The sequence below is a fragment of the Petromyzon marinus genome, chromosome 51, assembly GCF_048934315.1.
Source record: "Petromyzon marinus isolate PM22_M1 ecotype Great Lakes invasive population chromosome 51, UKy_Petmar_22M1.pri1.0, whole genome shotgun sequence".
NCBI lineage: Eukaryota > Metazoa > Chordata > Hyperoartia > Petromyzontiformes > Petromyzontidae > Petromyzon > Petromyzon marinus.
In genome coordinates this window covers 14547456-14568898 of record NC_133717.1, presented here as the reverse complement: position 1 = coordinate 14568898, position 21443 = coordinate 14547456, and the positions used below count along the sequence as shown (strand labels likewise).

The following is a 21443-nucleotide window of genomic DNA, read 5'->3' as shown; positions in this document are numbered from 1 at the left end:
GGGTGATCTTTGTCTATGTTTGGGGAGCCGTAGTGTAACGGTTAGCCGTGCTGCGCTACAATCCTGTTGACCCGAGTTCGATTCCTGCTCACAGCCAATACCGGTGACGATTATCTGAAATCGCTTCTGGGGCCTCCCCAAGGTGGACTTAACCTCAACTGAGTACCTGGTGTGGTGTGTAAACATCGCCACTAGGGAGACAAATGCTGTCGGGCACCTAATGAAGGATGCCGTGCCAGCCTTCATAGGTGCTCGGTAACAGCACTTGCCCCCAACATTCAGTTAATGCTACCTTTGTGTCTTTGTTCTCCCCCAGAGGGCTACAGGGCCCTACTGCTTCCTCCTGTTCCTGGCGAACAGCGTGGCCGGCGTGCTGCTCGTCTGCTGCCTCCTCCCGGAGACCAAGAACTGCTCCTTCCTGGAAGTGTCGGAACTCTTTTCCGCGAGGAGGAGCGGCTGCTACGGGACGCAGGGCACCGCAGCAACGAGCGGCGATTAGCAGAGCGGGGTCACATTTTTACATCTTGCCGAGGCAGGTCTTCGCCGCACGTCGGTACCGACTGCTGCCGAGGAGGGGGGGAAGACCCCCGTCTCCCGGTGTCGGGGGGGGGCGGGGGGGGGGGTCGTCCGCCGGGGGTTTTGAGGCTCGCGATGGCCGCCCCTTCGAAGGAAACCTTCACCGCCCGAGTCTCCGTTGGCGACGCTTGTGCCGGGGGGGGGGGGGGGGGGGGGGGGGTGGTCGCGCCTTTCTTGTTTGGGACATTTTTGTTCTCCCCCCCATCCCGTTCCACGTGGGGTTTCTCTGGTTTCCTCCCGTAGCTAATTACCCACTGGGTGCAACTGGCATTGACCAAACCGCATCCCAATGCTGGGAAAGAGTCAACTGCAAGTTGCTCAGTTGGGATCACACAGCAGCAGCATCAAGGACCAACGTTGCCCCCCACCACTACTGTGAAAAACTCAGAATCAGAATCTTTATTTGTACTGGAGGAATACGATGAGCTATAAAGCTCTTTGTCACAGATGTCCCCCGTAGGTGCGGGTCAGAAAGTTACTTGGCAGGACCCTCCTGAAAACGAGTCTCGAGACTCGGAGGATTTTTTTTTTGGATAACCCATTGGCAACATCGTTCGGATCATTAGAGACCGTTTTTTTCTCCCCACTGCTGGATGAAGAAGGCACCCTCACCGTTTGGTACACGTGGAGTTTCATCCTTGAGACTCTGCTGAGTAAGCGAGGAGGGCATCGCTGTGACCCTCTCTTTATGGTGGCGTGGCCTTCCATACCGCTGATGCTGTTGTGAGCACAATCCCAGCGCTGGCCAAGGGTTAACGCCACTCGGTCTGTTGGTTCAGGGATTCACTTGGCAAGGACAGAGACGGGGTGGGGGTCGTGATGGGGGTGGTGGTGTTTAGTGGTTAGGGGAGCGGTGGTGTAGCGGTTATTGCGCTGTCCCACGACCCTGGCGACCACGGTTCGATTTCCCGCTCACAGCCAACACTTGTAGTGATTATCCAAACCGGTCCTGGGCCTCCCCTAGGTTGACTCGGCCTCAAATGAGTACCTGATCTGATGTGTAAGCGTCGCTACATGGGAGACAAAGGCGGCCGGGCGTGGTGCTGGCCACCCACCCCCTCGTGTGCCGTACCGGTCTTGATTGGTGGCCGCTAACAGCACTTGCCCCAAGGCTATATGGGGGGACCTTTGTCTTTCATGTTGATTGTGGTACTGTTGTTGTTGTTGACAGGACTTAACTTCTCACTGAATATGTTGCAGGTTCCTTGGGAGCCTGCTGTGTAAGCACTCGGCCATAGCGACAGGTCTACTGGATGCGTTGAAATATTTTCAGGGTTTCAGGCGCAGACAGGCCTGGCTCAGACCATGCCTGGCTCAGACTATTCCTGGCTCAGACCATGCCATCGGGGTGGAGTGGTGGCACTGTGTTCACACGCCACGCCACAAACCCAGCGACCCGAAGTTCGGGCTCCTGACCACGACTGCTCATCAGTGGCGAGTGATATCGGTACCGGTTCAGTCAGTGTCTCGTCCTCATCATTATCATCATCAGCGCTCCATTCCTTCGCTACCATTTCTTGGCTGTTCTCGCCCACCGCCCCCGTCATCCTCCATAGTGGCGGCCTCCTCACCAAGCCCCCACTCGCATCCCCCAAACAGCGGGAAAGAAGCCCTTCACGTTGCTGCGTGCGTACTCCAAGCAGAGAGTTCCTCTATCGCCATTCCGCTTAATTTTTGTTAAAGCGCCCTCCGTCTATTCCACCACACGCGTTTGTTATGTTTTTGTTGTTGCTGCTGTTGTTCATATTTGGTGTGACGTTTTTTTATTGTGTGCCTTCCCTAGGTCGCCTCGACCTTACATAAATGAGGGCGGCTCGGGACACGATGCTGTGGCCGCACCTCCCGCCCCCTCCCCCCATTCCTGCCCTGTGGCCGGTCTTAAGTAGTCGCACGCGGACAGCACGCGGACAGCTCGCGGACAGCGCGTGTCCGTCTCGACAGCGGCCCGCTGGCTCGGGAGGTCGGAGCGCTGAGCCGGCGCTGTTGAGAATCCTGGGTTTACACCCAGGTGGCATCCACTTGCCCTAAAAGCGCATCGTTAAGTCACTCTGCGATAACAAAAAATCAAATAAATTTTAAAAAAACATCTCAAGGCATTGACTTCTGCGCTCAATCTGCACGGAACGTCGGTGACACCACACGTGAGTGACACCGCACGTGAGTGACACCGCACGTGAGTGATACTGCACGTGAGTGACGCCGCACTTGAGTGACGCCGCACGTGAGTGACACCGCACGTGAGTGACACCGCACGTCGGTGACACCGCACGTCGGTGACACCGCACGTGAGTGACACCGCACGTGAGTGACGCCGCCGTGAGTGACGCCGCACGTGAGTGACGCCGCACGTGAGTGACACCGCACGTGAGTGACACCGCACGTCGGTGACACCGCACGTCGGTGACACCGCACGTCGGTGACACCGCACGTGAGTGACATCGCACGTGAGTGACACCGCACGTGAGTGATACCGCACGTGAGTGACACCGCACGTGAGTGACACCACACGTGAGTGACACCGCACGTGAGTGACACCGCACGTGAGTGATACTGCACGTGAGTGACACCGCACGTGAGTGACACCGCACGTCGGTGACACTGCACGTCGGTGACACCGCACGTGAGTGACACCGCACGTGAGTGACACCGCACGTGAGTGACACCGCACGTCGGTGACACCGCACGTGAGTGACACCGCACGTGAGTGACACCGCACGTGAGTGACACCGCACGTCGGTGACACCGCACGTGAGTGACACCGCACGTGAGTGACACCGCACGTCGGGGACACCGCACGTGAGTGACACCATACGTGAGTGACACCGCACGTCAGTGACACCGCACGTCGGTGACACCGCACGTGAGTGACACCGCACGTGAGTGATACCGCACGTCGGGGACACCACACGTGAGTAACACCGTACGTTGGTGACACCGCACGTGAGTGACACCGCACGTGAGTGACACCGCACGTCGGGGACACCACACGTGAGTGACACCACATGTGAGTGACACCGCACGTCGGTGACACCGCACGTGAGTGACACCACACGTGAGTGACACCGCACGTCGGTGACACCGCACGTGAGTGACACCGCTTCACGCTAGTGACACAGGATGTGAGTGACACCACTGGGACGTCGGTGGCACCGCACGTGAGTGACACCGCACATCGGTGACACGGCCGGGCGCCGGTGACACGGCACGTGGGTGATACCGGACGAGAGTGCGAGAGCTCCGAATCGGTTGCCTATCATCACGTGACGCCGATGCCACGTTCGGGATGGAGCTGCACGCACCCCGCCTGCACGGGGGGGAAGGCGGCGTCTCCGAGTTTTTGGTGGCCGAGCCGAGTGCAGCATTCCGCTCCGTTTACCTCACCTGTGCGCAGGTGTGGCCTGGTGGGAGGGGGTGGAGGGGAGGGGTAAGATGGGTGGGAGGGAGGGGGTGAGGGAAGTGTAATGCTACGTGAGTTCACTGTGACACTTGCTAACACTCCGCGCCTCCGATACATACATACGAGTATGGGTCTGTGTCGGTTTCTGTGGGCCTCCGTGGGTCTCTATGGGTCCATATGAATATCTGGATCTCTGTGAGTCTATGGGTCTCTTCCGATATTAGGAAGTCACTGGGAGCTATGCACTTTTACATCTACATTGAAAAATCTTTCCTTCCCTCGCACCTCCGATGTCGCAGGCTGATCCTTCACGACACTACATTGCGAACCGCTGGTGCGTTCACAAAAAAAGCGATGAAAAACTCGTTGGGGGGGGGGGGGTGGTGGGGGCGTAGCAGGCGAGTGGTAAATGTCGAGTGTTGAGTTACCTCCGCGGTGACCATAGGATGGGCTACCCACGAGCTCCGAACGAAGCGCCAGAGACCGCTCGCGTCTCCCGAGGGTGGCGCCGGGTCTGGCAGCGCGTTGCGCAGCTCGGTAGCCCGGCGGGTCCTGTGACCCCGGAGCAGCTCGCCGTGCCCGGGGCCAGGCAGGACGCACGGGAGTGTATGATGGACACGTGGTGTGTATGATGGACATGTGGTGTGTATGACGGACACGTGGTGTGTATGATGGACATGTGGTGTGTATGATGGACATGTGTGTATGATGGACACGTGGTGTGTATGATGGAAATGTGGTGTGTATGATGGACATGTGGTGTGTATGATGGACATGTGGTGTATATGATGGACATGTTGTGTGTATGATGGACATGTGGTGTGCATGATGGACATGTGGTGTGTATGATGGACATGTGGTGTGCATGATGGACATGTGGTGTGTATGATGGACATGTGGTGTGTATGATGGACATGTGGTGTGTATGATGGACACGTGGTGTGTATGATGGACACGTGGTGTGTATGATGGAGACGTGGTGTGTATGATGGACATGTGGTGTGTATGATGGACATTTGGTGTGTATGATGGACATGTGGTGTGTATGATGGACATGTGTGTATGATGGACATGTGGTGTGTATGATGGACATGTGGTGTTATGATGGACATGTGCTGTGTATGATGGACATGTGCTGTGTATGATGGACATGTGGGGTGTATGATGGACATGTGGTGTGTATGATGGACATGTGGTGTGTATGATGGACATGTGGTGTGTATGATGGACATGTGGTGTGTATGATGGACATGTGGTGTGTATGATGGACATGTGGTGTTATGATGGACATGTGCTGTGTATGATGGACATGTGCTGTGTATGATGGACATGTGGTGTGTATGATGGACATGTGGTGTGTATGATGGACATGTGGTGTGTATGATGGACATGTGGTGTGTATGATGGACATGTGGTGTGTATGATGGACATGTGGTGTGTATGATGAACATGTGGTGTGTGTGTGTGTGCGCGCCAGTACACCCACTCACCCACGCACTCACCCACTCATCCACCCACGTGTGTGCCGATACACCCACTTTCTCACCCACTCACCCAGCCACTCACCCGTCCACCCAGGTGGTGTGTGGCGGTCCATTACATGGTGACGCCGATAGTTTCGCGCAATCAGCCGCCTCATACTCACCTCCCCTGCACTCACCTACTCACCCACCCCCCGCTCACCAACTCAGCGGTCGATCGGCCTGGAACTGACTGCTACTGCACGATGTTCGAGACCCTTCAAAGACGTTTAACCAGTTCAGTCGAAAATATGAGAGAGAACTGTTCAATAGAACTTACAAAGGATAATTATTGCGCACTCGTGATATCCTTGGTTATATACATTAATAAAGCTCGGCGCGTTTATAAATCTACTAACTCATGTACCGCGGGATCACGCCTCCTTGAAAGATCTGGACACATTCCCAACGGCGAGCTCCTCCGGCGGGGTCACGTAGCCCCCATGCCCAGCCATCGCGTGCCCAAGCAGATTTTGCTTGGCCGGATAGAGGGAGCCAAATGGGCACGGCATGGGCTGGACAAGAGATGGACTGACGCGGTACGGGAGAATGTAGAGCTGAGTGGACTTGCCAAAGACCGGTACAAGCGGTGTCAAGATCTACCTCTATGGAGGAGGCTCGTGAAGGGCGCTGCTACTGGGCAGTTGAAGGCAGTCGCCCTCCAACAACAGCGGAGGGGCAGAGGAGCGACGCTCACAACAAGCGGAGTGCCGGGGGGGATAAAATGCAGCAAGTTGGCACAGTATGGGGCACAGGTGGTGACGGGACAGACCCATGGCACCTGGGTCTGTCCCGTCACCACCTGTCGTCGAGTCTTCGACACTTCACGTGACCACGGAGTGCACCTAGCCTGGCATAAAGGTGGGGGGGGGTGCTAATTTTCCGGAGCGTCTGAGAATGCGGAGAGGCCACACACGCACGCTCGTCGTGGCTGACATGGGACACGTGGTAGCTGTCTGGCTTGTTATTGCTGTCGAAGCGGATATTTTTTGAATTCATTTTCACCTCAAGGCGATTCGAGGGTCTTGGGGGTGATTTGGGCAACTTTGCTGAGGAGCTTGCACAGTCTTTCAACTCTGGATGCGATTCCCGCAGAGGCCGATATGCCAACCCCCTTTCCCTGCGTAATCGCTCCTTCTGTCAGTTCCGATTGCAGGAGTGGAGCGACTCGGAGTGGGGTGACTGGGAGTGGGTGACTCGGAGTGCGGGTGACTCGGAGTGGGGTGACTCGGAGTGTGGGTGACTCGGAGTGGGGTGACTTGGAGTGGGTGACTCGGAGTGCGGGTGACTCGGAGTGCGGGTGACTCGGAGTGGGGTGACTCGGAATGGGGTGACTTGAATGGGGTGACTCGGAGTTGGGTGACTCGGAGTGGGTGACTCGGAGTGGGGTGACTCGGAGTGTGGGTGACTTGGAGCGGGGTGACTCGGAGTGGGGTGACTTGGAGTGGGGTGACTTGGAGTGGGGTGACTCGGAGTGGGGAGTGGGGTGACTCGGAGTGGAGGTGACTCGGAGTGGAGGTGACTCGGAGTGTGGGTGACTGGGAGCGGGTGTGACTGGAGCGGGGTGACTCGGAGTGGGGTGACTCGAAGGGGAGCCGGGCGTGCGTCGCACACAATGCAATGTGCGTCAGGGTCCTCTCCACTCTCTCCTCCCCACCTCTCCTCCCCACCCCTCCTCCCACCTCCCCCCCCCACCCCTACTCCCTCCCCACTCCCTCCTCCTCCCCACCTCTCCCCCTACCTCCCCTCCCACCTCCCACCTCCCCTCCCGCCCCTCCCCACCTCCCCTCCCCACCTCCCTCCCCACCTCCCCTCCCACCTCCCCTCCCCACCTCCCCTCCCCACCTCCCCTCCCCACCTCCCTCCCACCTCCCCTCCCCACCTCCCTCCCCACCTCCCCTCCCCACCTCCCCTCCCCACCTCTCCTCCCCACCTCCCCTCCCCACCTCCCCTCCCCACCTCCCCTCCCCACCTCCCCTCCCCACCTCCCTCCCCACCTCCCCGTCCCCACCTCCCCTCCCCACCTCTCCTCCCCACCTCCCCTCCCCACCTCCCACCTCCTCCCCACCTCCCCTCCCCACCTCCCCTCCCCACCTCCCCTCCCCACCTCCCTCCTCCCCCCTCCCCCCACCTCTCCCTCCCCACCTCTCCTCCCCACCTCTCCTCCCCACCTCTCCTCCCCACCTCCCTCCTCCCCACCTCTCCTCCCCACCTCCCCTCCCCACCTCTCCTCCCCACCTCTCCTCCCCACCTCTCCTCCCCACCTCCCCTCCCCACCTCCCTCCCCACCTCCCCTCCCCACCTCTCCTCCCCACCTCCCCTCCCACCTCTCCTCCCCACCTCTCCTCCCCCCCCTCCCCTCCCCACCTCCCCTCCCCACCTCCCCTCCCCACCTCTCCTCCCCACCTCTCCTCCCCACCTCCCTCCCCACCTCCCCTCCCCCCTCCCCCCCCCACCCCCCCTCCCCACCTCCCCTCCCCACCTCCCTCCCCACCTCCCCTCCCCACCTCCCCTCCCCACCTCCCTCCCCACCTCCCCCACCTCCCCTCCCCACCTCCCCTCCCCACCTCCCCTCCCCACCTCTCCTCCCCACCTCTCCTCCCCACCTCTCCTCCCCACCTCCCCTCCCCACCTCTCCTCCCCACCTCCCCTCCCCACCTCTCCTCCCCACCTCTCCTCCCCATCTCTCCTCCCACCTCCCCTCCCCACCTCCCCTCCCCACCTCTCCTCCCCACCTCTCCTCCCCACCTCTCCTCCCACCTCTCCTCCCCACCTCTCCTCCCCACCTCCCCTCCCCACCTCTCCTCCCCACCTCCCCACCTCTCCTCCCCACCTCTCCTCCCCACCTCCCCTCCCCACCTCCCCTCCCCACCTCCCCTCCCCACCTCCCCTCCCCACCTCCCCTCCCCACCTCTCCTCCCCACCTCTCCTCCCCACCTCTCCTCCCCACCTCTCCTCCCCACCTCTCCTCCCCACCTCTCCTCCCCACCTCTCCTCCCCACCTCCCCTCCCCACCTCTCCTCCCCACCTCTCCTCCCCACCTCTCCTCCCCACCTCCCTCCCCACCTCCCCTCCCCACCTCTCCTCCCCACCTCTCCTCCCCACCTCTCCTCCCCACCTCCCCTCCCCACCTCCCCTCCCCACCTCTCCTCCCCACCTCTCCTCCCCACCTCCCCACCTCTCCTCCCCACCTCTCCTCCCCACCATCCCACGAGGGGGCGCGGGGGTCTGCGACCTGCGGCTGCAGAGGCGCACGCGGCCCTTTACGGACTGCGATTGGTGACGTGGTTTTTTTTTAAATGAAGAAACCACCGTCTCGTATTCACGTTGCGTTTGCGCCTCCGATTAGCATGCACGGTTGGCTATGTACGGCGCAGAAGAAGTTCAACATACGGTATATACAAACATTGCGGCTCTTTAAATATTGAGGGGGGGGGGGTGTTAGCGAATAAAAAAAAAGTATATTCCTTTTATTTTGGTTGCCGACCCCTGACCTAGGAGGTTACTTCTGGTGGGAGGGTTGGGTGGAGGGGGTCTCACTGCATGGGTCGTGCCCGGCGTGGGCACGACAATGAGGCTACGTGCGAGACGTGGGATCCGTGGGTTACACGGCGGCTGACGTGGCACCACCGTGCTGTGCCTGGCCCTGATTCGCACCCCCCCCCCCCCCGGGGGAAGTGGGATTCGTCGCCGGGCGCGTTCCGCGGTGTGCGCCCCCCCCCACCCTGGGTTGTGCCCTTCCCCCCCGCCCCACCCTGGGCTGTGCCCCTCCCCCCGCCCCACTCTGGGCTGTGCCCCTCCCCCCCCGCCCCACTCTGGGCTGTGCCCCTCCCCCCCGCCCCACTCTGGGCTGTGCCCCTCCCCCCCGCCCCACTCCGGGCTGTGCCCCTCCCCCCCGCCCCACTCTGGGCTGTTGTAACCCCCCCCCTTCTCCCCCCGCGATCAGCTGAGCAGAGTTTGGCTGGCAGCCCTCGCCATACGTCACCTGACAATAAAAAGATCTCACCCTCGTTAATAATCTCACGGCGTCACTCGTAGTAATAAATCCTCTGCCTGCCCACGAGTTACCACCTCTGGGCAACTTCATCGAACCGCTCCTTCCAGTTTGTTCACTTTGCGGCCGCGATACGAGCGCAGCACAAATCCCGCCACCAATGTGTCAGTGCGTGTATGGATGCTGAACTTCTTTCGCACCGTTCGTGTTAGAATACAGTACTTATACTGGAGGAATCCGATGAGCTATCAAGCTCTTTTTCACAGATGTCCGGTAGCGAACCGCGCTCGTCCGGAGTTGTATGGTTGGTTGCTTGGGATCAGGACTGTCGGCGAGCAACTTATTTGTGTTGAAACATCGCTGGAGGTTGGGAAGTGGCCAGCAATTCGCATCTACCACGCGCCTGGTCATCCCTATAGCGGCTGTTGGCTGGCCATCGAACAAAGATGGTCACGGCATCGCGCGCGAGCTCAGATGCGCTTCTGCGGCCATCTGGAACGTTCTTCCTTCCGATATTAGGAAGCCACTGGACAACTCCGATTTGCACGGTTGGCTACGTACGGTGCGAACGAAGTTCAACATACTGTACACATGATCGGTAGAGTAATCAATTGATAATTGTTTTTTACCCTTTTATCTGGCAACAAAACTGACACCTTTTTTTACAAGGAGTCATGTTTGCATTGATCATAATACCTGCGGTCGGAATGCAAACAAAAAACATAACTCTGATAATGTATGCACTGCCCTTGAAATTGATTGGTCCACACCCGAGACAGCTTTCCTTAGAGCCTCGTCTCACATGGTGTTGGACCAGATTACGCCAAAAAGCGCACAATTCAAAGACAATGCACCATCACAGTATGAGAGATCTGGGTAAGCATTTACACCATTGGAACCAGCCTGTGGCAGTAGAAAAAAATATGATCATTGGTTTTTTACCCTTTTATCTGGCAACAAAAAAGGTGTCAGTTTTGTTGCCAAATAAAAGGGTAAAAAAAGAATTATCATATTTTGCTACTGGCACAGGAGGTTCCAATGGAGTAATCAATTGCTCAAATGCTCGTTACGTGCGAGCTGTAAACGGGAACACGTGGGCGGCAAACTTCCATTGTGCCTCACACGATTGCGGGTGTTCGGAGCTTAGAAACTGGAATTTCGTGTTTTTAGTGGCGGCGCCCGCCGATCGTGGGGTCCTGTTCTGGGTCCTTTAGCAAACGTGTCTCTCGAGAAGTGGTTCTTAACCTGGAGTGCGAGACATGGCAGGTTTTTTTTTTTAAAGAGGGTAAATCATCGAAACAAAGCATGGGCACGTAAGCACAAAAACTTTAAATCTTGACTTAAAGCTTTCGTGACTGCAGCAATTCATATTCTTTGGGTCTTTCGGTAAAGTCACATAGGTTCAATTTTTTTTACAAAAAACTACTTTGTGTACGTCTACAAACGAAGCTGTGTCTGTGGCAGTAGTTACATTGGGGAATCTAAGCTACATGTCTCGGACCGTAATCGTGAACATAAGGCGGATCTGAAATACGATAGGACCATTACCTCGGCCGTGGCTGATCATTGTTTTAATGCGGTGGGCTCACGAAATTGATTTCTCTAAGACGAAGGTACTTTGCAAACCCACTAGCTATCAACAAAGATTCGTTCATGAAGCCATACATATATACAGAGACAGACGCAATTTCAACCGAGAAGATGGGTACAAACTGAACAATCATTGGAAGGACGTTATTAACTAGTTGAAGTCATAACTAGCTGTGATGTTCCCATCCTACCACCTTCCGAAATTAGTTATTTTCGGCTCTCTGATTTTACATTAACAGGTTAAATTTTTCAGACTAACACAGCCACCTCGCGCCCGGCTCGATGTTGCTGCTCTGCGATACTCCATTAACATGCTAATCCCTCACATTGACATAGCCACCTCAGCGCGCTCGCCGTGGAGGCCGCTCAACGATCTTACATTAACATGCTAATTTTTTTACCTGGCAGCCCTTTGATTGGTGGAAAACCCACCACCGTTGCAGTCGCTGCCCACCACTTACATTAACATTAGCTGCCCCGCCCATGCTAATGAGATTTGGGCTACGCCCATTTCAAACCTTTATAAACAGTTTGCCTTTAGAAGCTAACCCCCTCTTCCTGATGACGACCTAGGGGAGACCCAGGACCGGTTCAGATAATGGGTACGGATGTTGGTGGCCGTGAGAGGGAATCGAAATCGGGTCGCCGGGGTTCATAGCGCAGCGCGCTAACTGCTGCACTGCCGCTCATAACACACTCCTCATCCACCCACCCACCCATTCATCCACTCACCCACCCATTCATCCACTCACCCACCCACCCATTCATCCACTCACCTACCCACCCATTCATCCACTCACCCACCCACCCATTCATCCACTCACCCACCCACCCATTCATCCACTCACTCACCCACCCACCCATTCATCCACCCACCCATTCATCCACTCACCCACCCATTCATCCACTCACCCACCCATTCATCCACTCACTCACCCACCCACCCATTCATCCACCCACCCATTCATCCACTCACCCACCCATTAATCCACTCACACACCCAACCACTCATCCACTCACCCACCCACCCATTCATCCACTCACCCACCCATTAATCCACTCACCCACCCAACCACTCATCCACTCACCCACCCACCCACTCATCCACTCACCCACCCATTCATCCACTCACCTACCCATTCATCCACTCACCCACCCACTCATTCATCCACTCATCCACCCACCAATTCATCCACTCACCCACCCACCCATTCATCCACTCACCCACCCACCACACTGCAGGTCACGTCTGCTTCTTCCCTCGCACTGCTCCACTTTGTGAATTCGCTCCTCCCATCACGGCCTCTTTTCCCCATCTCTGATAATAATAACCTCGTTCAAGACACGCGTTAATAACTCGTATTATCTATTCCAACTGTGATAGTGCTGCGTGTTGCTGGCCGTTTGACACTCCGGACCTTTGTTCCAAACCCCTTTTAATAAATAAAATAATCATAAGCTATTGCTGGGTTCCCCTTCTTTCGATCAGACATTCCGAGTAAGATGACAGAAGAGATGGAATCGAGCTGTAGAAAGATTATAAAAATGCGAACACAAATAGCGACAGTAGTGAGTTGAGAGATTCAGATTATACAAATATGTCGTGAGATGACAGAAGAGATAATAGACAAAGGTAGAAATATAGAGGGATAAAGAGAGACAAACTAGACAAAAATGTAACTAATTTATTTTACCCAGTAAAGCGCACTGATCTATTATTGGCTGTTGTTCAGAGGCGACCTGGCCAGCAAACATGAAAAGCTAATCATCGCAGCGGCTGATATCCTCATCCCTACACGGGGGAATTTATAGCAGCAGCCAAATCATCCGAACGCGAGTTGATTCTCAATGTGTAGGCAGTGCAAAAGCGGAGGACCCGGAGAAGAAATCCACGCGACCACGGGGCGCGAGACACACGCAAACTCCAAATATACAGCAGGTGTAAGGGTTAGGATTGAACCCACGACCTCCTGTATACCAGGCGAGGTAGTTAACATCTCCTAGCCACCGTGGGATCCAAGGAAATAGCTGTGTGAGCGGGGTCCTGGTGCTCTGAGATTTGCGAATGGATTCCTCGGCTCGTGGCGGGGACGCCGGCAGCAGCGCCATCTCCATTGTGTGAGGAAGAGGCATCGGGACGACTCCGACGGCTCCGAGCCACCGCTGCGGCTGCTGGGCCAAGACGCGTCCTGCCCAAGTCCCACAACGTGAATGGCTGTCGTGTCTAATCCACGTGTACACAATGACAACATGTGCAGTGGACACCTACGGGGCTATCAGCCCATGGATCGTGATGATGAATAATCCACCCGTTCCTCTTTCTGTTTCTCAGTGGAATGCCCAAGCGCTGTCGCAGCCCCCCCCCCCCCCCCCCCTGCAATGCCTTGCGCACTTTTCAGTTGTTGCATACTTTACATTCTTTGCAAACTTTAGATTTCCTTAATGTGCACACCACCTAGATGTCACAACAGATCGGACACACTCATAGCAATAAAAAAACACCCGGGTTTTTAATACTTCCGTGACCAAAGCGCACGGTCGAGAGCGTTACAGGTAGCATTCATGCGTGTCCGTGGTTTTTATTCCTCGTGAATGGTCCAACTGCAGCTTGAATCTCTCGTCGGGCAGGCCTGGCTGTGTGTGTGTTTACAAGTAAAAATATTTGGTTGTATTTGGTATCCAAATTTGCCCCCCGCAGATATGCACACACACACGAGCACGCAAGTCTTCTGTTTGCCTGTTGTAGTAGGCCGGGCGACCGATGCTCTGAGCTCGAAACTACGAGGTAAGGCCCACTGAGCTTTGTAGCTCTTTTTCAAAAGCAACCTGGCCACAATTGATAGTTCAACAAAGTTGCTTATCACGTGGAAATGTATACCCGCCAATACTCTCGGAGAAAAATCCACGCGACCACGGAGAGAACATGTAAACTTCAAATATACAGCAGACGTCAGGGTCAGGATCGAACCCACGACCTCCTGTATACCAGGCAAGGTAGTTAACATCTCGCCACCGTGGCGCTTTCTGATTTAATTAGCTCGGAGTGACAGCCAAGGGACAGAAGGCGCCCAGGAGGACATCGACCGAAGAGAGATGGAGTGATGAAATCAGCTCGTGTGTGCCGATGTGGGGATTAAGTGGCACCACAGAATTCGTGAGAGATGACCACGGATTGGGGAGGCATTCATCCAGCAGCGGATTGTTCGTGGCTTATAATTTGAATTAGAAAAAAACATAACACCATGTTTTTGTCCAGTAAAGTATCACTGCTCTGGGATTGCTTGGCCCATGAGCACGGTTGGCTACGTGCGGTGCCAGATAAGTTCAACATTCCATACATGCCACTATCTCCTCTTGCGAGGCCACCTGCCCAACCTCGTTGCATTTCTTAACCGTTTCGACTGTGCCTTCGTGTGTTCTCCAATCCACGTGATCCTCTCTCTCGAATGCAAAAACGAGCGTCTCGCCACATTTCTCTGCAAAACTTCTCGTTTGTCCCGTGCTGTGAGCTCATGATCGTGGGGAGTGGTGGTGTAGCGGTTAGCGCTCTGCGCTACGAACCCGGTGACCCGAGTTCGATTCCTGGCTCACGGCCACCAACACCAGGTGACGATCACCTGAACCGGTCCTGGGCCTCCCTTAGGTCGAATCAGCCTCAAATGAGAACCTGTTGCGGCGTATAAACATCACAACTGGGGAAATAAAGGCGGCCGGGCGTAGTACTGGCCATCTACCCCCTCGTGCGCCGTGTCAGACTTCATAGCTGCTCGCTACCAGCACTTGCCCTAACAGTCTGTCAAAACTATAGGGGGATCTTTGTATGTGGAGTGGTGCGCGGTCGCGTAGCGGTTAGCACACTGCGCTACAAACCCAGCGACCCGCGTTTGATTCCCGGTTCACGGGGAATATCTGAACCGGTACTGGACATCTCGTGGCACTGGCCAATCACCCACCCCCTTCATCGTGGTGCTCGCTAACAGCACTTGCCCCAAAGCTTTTATGGCTATAAGGGTGGTCTGTGTTAATGTCCGTGCTGCCTGTACACACGTTTACTGTGTACAAAATATCGCGAACTGGGCAGGTAGAGGTCACAGCCGAGAGAATGCCGATGTCCTTTCAGAGTCCACACTGCTCCAATCCACTCAGAGCCAGATCCATTGAAAGCCACGCACACTCGAGCATGCCACGACGAGTTCGCACCCACACCCCAGGTCTGGTTCTAACCGACTGCTGCTGCTTCTGTTGACGGGGTGGTGGGCAGACAGTATCATCATCAGTATCATCACCATGATCAATCCACTTCTGGATGAAGGCATCCCCAAGCCACGGTGACGAGATGTTGTCTCCATCGCCTAGTATGGAGGAACCGTGGGTTGGATCCCGACCCCGATGCCTTTCATGTCTCTCTGTGGTGGCGTGGATTTATCTCCGTGGTGGCCTCCAGTTTTTCCTCTCCACATTTAAAATCAGTTGGGCTACTTACCTGGTAAATCGAAGTTTCATTTAGTTTTTAAGTCGTCGTCACACGAGGCCGATTCCAACGGCTGGGCCAGTCCTTTGGGACGTGTTCCATCCCCTGGCTGCCATTCCGTAATCATCCTCGACCAACCTGCGGCCATCACCGTCGACCAACCTGCCCAAGCCCCGCTCACTCCTTGTTCACGGTTTTGTTGCAGTTGAGCGGTGCCGTTGGTCTGCACCCGTTTCTCCAATCCGCCCCTTAACTCTCGTCTCTTTCCGGCGGCTCTCAAGTGGAGCTGTTGATCCACGCACTTTCTTTTTGCGCACTTTTCAGACAGTGTCCAGTGGTGTCCGATTTCACCCCCCCCCCCCCCCCGCGCCACCCCCGCACCTCCGATTAGCACGGTTGTCTACGTACGGTGCGAATGAAGTTCAACATACGTAGATGCACACAGAAACCTATTGACTCACACAGAGACCCATAGACTCACAGGGACCCATGGACTCACACAGAGACCCATAGTTTGTTGTATTTCCTCCGCTCCTCCGATTAGCACGGTTGGCTCCGTACGTTGGGAAAGAAGTTCAACATACGCGACCCGGCAGTCAATAACCACCGCGTTCCATCTGCAAGCTCGCAGCAGCAGCAGCTTTGTGCAACGCTCGCGCGCCTCCACACACAGGAGTATCCACATTGCAGGCGATGGCGTTTTGCAAGTGTTTTAGGTGTTTAGAAAAGTATGGTTAGTGAGCACATGTCGTGGTCGCCATAAACATGAGCAGGTTGGTTAGAGAGGTCAGACTCACACGCCCCTGTCGTCTTTGTCCCCCCCCCCCCCCTATCTCCCACAGCGATGTGCATGGTGCTGACGCCGACTAAACCAACACGCGCATTTATACACAAAGACAAAGACCCCCCCGTGTAGCCTTTAATAGACTGTCAGGGCAAGTGCTGTTAGCGAGTGAAGGCCAGAACGACACACGAGGGGTTCAAGTGGCCAGCACAACGCCCGGTCGTTTTTGTCTCCCAAGTGGAAATGTTTCCCATTTGAGGCTGAGTCGACCTAGGGGAGGATCCAGGACCTGTTCAAATAATCGTCATTGGTGTGTTGGCCGTGAGCCGGAATCGAACTCGAACGGCCGGGTTCGTAGATAAACGCTACACTACCGTTGATCTGTTCGCCTTTTGGCGTCCTCTGGTCTGACACTGGTGAGACGAGGCACTAAAATAGGCTGTCTCTGGTGTAGACCAATCAGTTTCAAAGACAATGCACACATTACCACACGTACGTGCGGTTAATGCAGACATGATTCCTTGCAAAAGTTTTCTATTTGGTGTTTGAACATCTTAACACCTGTTTTATTGCCAGAAAGGGTAAAACATATACTTATTTTTTATACTTTGGGACTGGCAAAAATAAGGTCCCATGTCGCTACACAACCGCTCCCCCAAATGCCCGGACCTTACACATTCACACACACGCGTGCACACGTATTCAAATCCGTACACACCCAACACATACAGTGAGGGAAAAAAGTATTTCATCCCCTGCTGATTTTGTACCTTTGCCCACTGACAAAGAAATAATCAGTCTATAATTTTAATGGTAGGTTTATTTGAACAGTGAGAGACAGACTAACAACAAAAAAATAAAGAAAAACGCATGTCACAAATTTTATAAATCGATTTGCATTTTAATGAGGGAAAAAATATTTGACCCCCTCTCAATCAGAAAGATTTCTGGCTCCCAGGTGTATTTTATACAGGTAACGAGCTGAGATTATGAGCACACTCTTAAAGGGAGTGCTCCTAATCTCAGCTTGTTACCTGTATAAGACACCTGTCCACAGAAGCAATCAATCAATCAATCAGATACCAAAGTCTCCACCATGCCAAGACCAAAGAGCTCTCCAAGGATGTCAGGGACAAGATTGTAGACCTACACAAGGCTGGAATGGGCTACAAGACCATTGCCAAGCAGTTTGGTGAGAAGGTGACAACAGTTGGTGCAATTATTCGCAAATGGAAGAAACACAAAATAACTGTCAATCTCCCTTGGCCTGGGGCTCCATGCAAGATCTCACTTCGTGGAGTTGCAATGAGCATGAGAACGGGGAGGAATCAGCCCAGAACTACACGGGAGGATCTTGTCAATGATCTCAAGGCAGCTGGGACCATAGTCACCAAGAAAACAATTGGTAACACACTACGCCGTGAAGGACTGAAATCCTGCAGCGCCTGCAAGGTCCCCCTGCTGACGAAAGCACATATACATGCCCGTCTGAAGTTTGCCAATGAACATCTGAATGATTCAGAGGACAACTGGGTGAAAGTGTTGTGGTCAGATGAGACCAAAATGGAGCTCTTTGGCATCAACTCAACTCGCCGTGTTTGGAAGAGGAATGCTGCCTATGACCCCAAGAACACCTTCCCCACCGTCAAACATGGAGGTGGAACAATTATGCTTTGGGGGTGTTTTTCTAAGGGGACAGGACAACTTCACTGCATCAAAGGGACGATGGACGTCAAATCTTGGGTGAGAACCTCCTTCCCTCAGCCAGGGCATTGAAAATGGCTCGTGGATGGGTATTCCAGCATGACAATGACCCAAAACACACGGCCAAGGCAACAAAGGAGTGGCTCAAGAAGAAGCACATTAAGGTCCTGGAGTGGCCTAGCCAGTCTCCAGACCTTAATGACTTGGAGAAGATCTGCAAAGAGGAGTGGGACAAAATCCCTCCTGAGATGTGTGCAAACCTGGTGGCCAACTACAAGAAACGTCTGACCTCTGTGATTGCCAACAAGGGTTTTGCCACCAAGTACTAAGTCATGTATTGCAGAGGGGTCAAATACTTATTTCCCTCATTAAAATGCAAATACATTTCTAACATTTTTGACATGCGTTTTTTCTGAATTTTGTTGTTATTCTGTCTCTCACTGTTCAAATAAACCTACCATTAAAATTATAGACTGATCATTTCTTTGTCAGTGGGCAAACGTACAAAATCAGCAGGGGATGAAATACTTTTTTCCCTCACTGTACCGAAATACACACTCGCAAATATCAAAGGCGCTCACCAAACACACCCTAAATAAGTAAACACGCACACACACAGAAATAGACATCACCCAAAAACACTTACACACAAATATGCAAACACACCCAAATACAAGCCTTTGCAGAATGTCGGGGCAAGTGATGTTACGAAGCAACTATGAAAGTCAACGTGGCACACGAAAGGGCCGGTGGCTTGCGCTACGCGCGGCCACCTTTGTCTCCCGAGTGGTGGTGTTCGCACTCCGCACCAGACACTCATTTAAGGCGGCCGAGTCGACCTAGAAGAGGCCAAGATCTGGTTCAGGTAATCGCCACCAATGTTGGCCATGAGCGGGAATCGAACTTGGGTGGCAGGGTTCGTAGCACAGCGCGCTAATCACTGCGCCACCGCTCCTCCCCAATATACACGCTCATCCCTCCACACAAAGACACCCCGTATTGCCTTAACAGACTCTTGGGACAAGTGTTGTTGGCGAGCACTGGTGAAGGCAGGCACGGTTCACGATGGGGTGGGTGGGCAGCACCACGCCCGGCTGCCTTCGTCTCTCCAGTGGCGAATATATATATTCTTTACCAGGTAAAGCCGACTGAGCTATATAGGTATTTTTTAGGAAGCGACCTGACCACACATGATAGCTGAGCAAAGTGGCTTATGTGGAAATGTATTGCAGCCAAATACTCGAAACGCATGATTCTAAATGTGGAGGGGAAAACCGGAGGACCCGGAGGCAAAAATCCACGTGAACACGGAGAGAGAACGAGACATGAAAACCCCAAATATACAGGCGTCAGGGTCCGAATCGAACCCATGTCCTCCTGAATACCAGGCGAGGTAGTCAATATCTCACCAACGTGGCGCCCAGTGCCAGATGCGATGTTTAGACATCGCACTAGGCACTCATTTGTGGGCGATTAGATTATAGACATCGCACTAGGCACTCATTTGTGGGCGATTAGATTTATAACCATAATATACGCAAAAAAAGACAAAGCTCCCCCGTATAGACTTAACAGACTGTAGGGGCAAGTGCTGTTAGCGAGCACCTATGAAGGCCGGAACGGTACACGAGGGGATGGGTGGCCAGCACCACGCCCGACCGCCTTTGTCTCCCCAGTGGCGATGCTTACACACCGCACCAGGTACTCATTTGAGGCCGAGTCGACCTAGGGGAGGCCCAGGACCGGTTCAGATAATCGTCACTGGTGTTGGCCGCGAGTGGGAATCGAACCCGCGTCGCCAGGTTCATTAGCGCAGCGCGCTAACCGCTACACTACCGCTCCCCACTCGCACACACAAAGCCCCTCACCCCCCACCCACACACACAAACACCCTCGCGTGTTCACAAGCGACCCAGTGAACCACATTCAGTGATGAAGGCATCCCCCTTCTACACACACACCTCTTAGAACACAAAACAACATCGGCTCGGGGAGCTTCAGGCAGTGGTTCTTAACCTTTACTGCAGCCTGCACCCATTTGGTTCTTAATCGTTAAAACATGTACAATGTTAATAAATACATGGGGTTTGATGAAACAAAGTACGTGTCCCGTGCTGAATTTGTGTTTTCGATTATTTATTTTTTATTAAAAAAAAAAATCTGGCCACATCTCGCACCAACAGGTTAAGATGAACCACTGAGCTTAAGGTGCTGCCGTTTCCGTGTGGCGCCTTGAGCTTTCGGGCACTGCCGAGGGACCGGCACCGCCGCCTCCAAAAAAATTATACGACAGTCACCACCCTGCCACGGCTCGCTTTGTTTGGTCCACCAAGTTCGGCTCAGCTCGACAATTCGCGAACGGCGAGGGGTGCTGTGATCGGGCGATAAAATCGTATAACACAAGATCACCAATCGGAGAATTGCCCACGCGGATTCGTTGATAAGAGATTAATTTGTATCGAGTGCCGCTTCAGTCGATTCATAATAAACCAACATTTTTAAAAATACCAGGGTTAATCTTAATTTACGGGTTAATCACTGTTGTTGATTCATTGGCAATCGATCTATCGACCGAGTAATAATGTGACACGAACTTCATTTGATTGGCTAATATCAGCAAAGATCGGTGATTCCGTCGGTCCGATTTCATCGTTACCGCAGCGCCCCCGGGGGCAGGCGGACGGCCGCTCTTCCCTCCCCACCCTTCCCCTTGCTATGGCACCTGCAGTGTCAGCAGCAATGGTTTTTTGCCAACTCGAGTTTTGTAGAGTTTGAAGTTGGTCCCTTGGGCTTCGGAATGACGTTATTTCCCTCTCGAAGGTGTGGCGAGTCCTCCCCCCACACTCAAACAAAAAACCACACGTCCCCCCCCCGTTTTTGCTTTAGATGCGGCATTGTCCCAGACGTCTGTAGTAGCCATGGCACTCCATGTCAAAGAGTCTTTAGGCTAGGGGAGTCTGGATAAATAAACGAAATCACGATGGCGGTGGTTATTGCAGGAACCCGCTTCTGCCGTGGAGTTAGGGATCAGCTTCACCATTCTAAGCAATCCAGGAGCCGCCGGTTTGATTCCATCCGATCTCCCGGCGCGGCACTGGAGACAATGGGGATTTCGCCTCTTGAATCCCTCTCAGCAATGTGGAAGAGTAGACAAAATACCAGATGGAGGAGCTTCCGTGAGTAAGAGGTCCTTCTACCAGCAGTCGTGAGAGCCAGTAAATTGGGCAGGGCTGCGTGCTTATCTATCCCATTATATTAAATGCTATGCTAGACCATGGCAACTATTGTCACAACACTCGCTTAGGGTCGTGGTGGTGGCGATGCGCGTAAATGCCCAGCGGATGAGCGTGTGAATTACACCGCGTGTATAATCACAACTTAGCCACAAACACACACACACCCTCAGA

General features: G+C 54.3%; 1 protein-coding gene and 1 long non-coding RNA gene across 2 annotated transcripts in view; both read left to right on the top strand.

The window, feature by feature from the left end:
* LOC116953386 (solute carrier family 2, facilitated glucose transporter member 9-like) overlaps positions 1 to 574 on the top strand; it is a 38456-nt gene extending 37882 nt beyond the window's left edge. Inside the window, exon 13 of the mRNA XM_032973534.2 lies at positions 317 to 574. Coding sequence (XP_032829425.2) covers positions 317 to 499 — 183 coding nt within the window. The 3' untranslated portion in view covers positions 500 to 574. The remainder of the gene's footprint in view (positions 1 to 316) is intronic.
* Positions 575 to 654: 80 nt separating this feature from the next.
* LOC142931273 (uncharacterized) lies at positions 655 to 2662 on the top strand. The gene is made up of 2 exons (XR_012947290.1): positions 655 to 2023; positions 2360 to 2662. It is a non-coding gene; the product is annotated as an uncharacterized LOC142931273 (long non-coding RNA).
* Positions 2663 to 21443: the final 18781 nt, after the last annotated feature.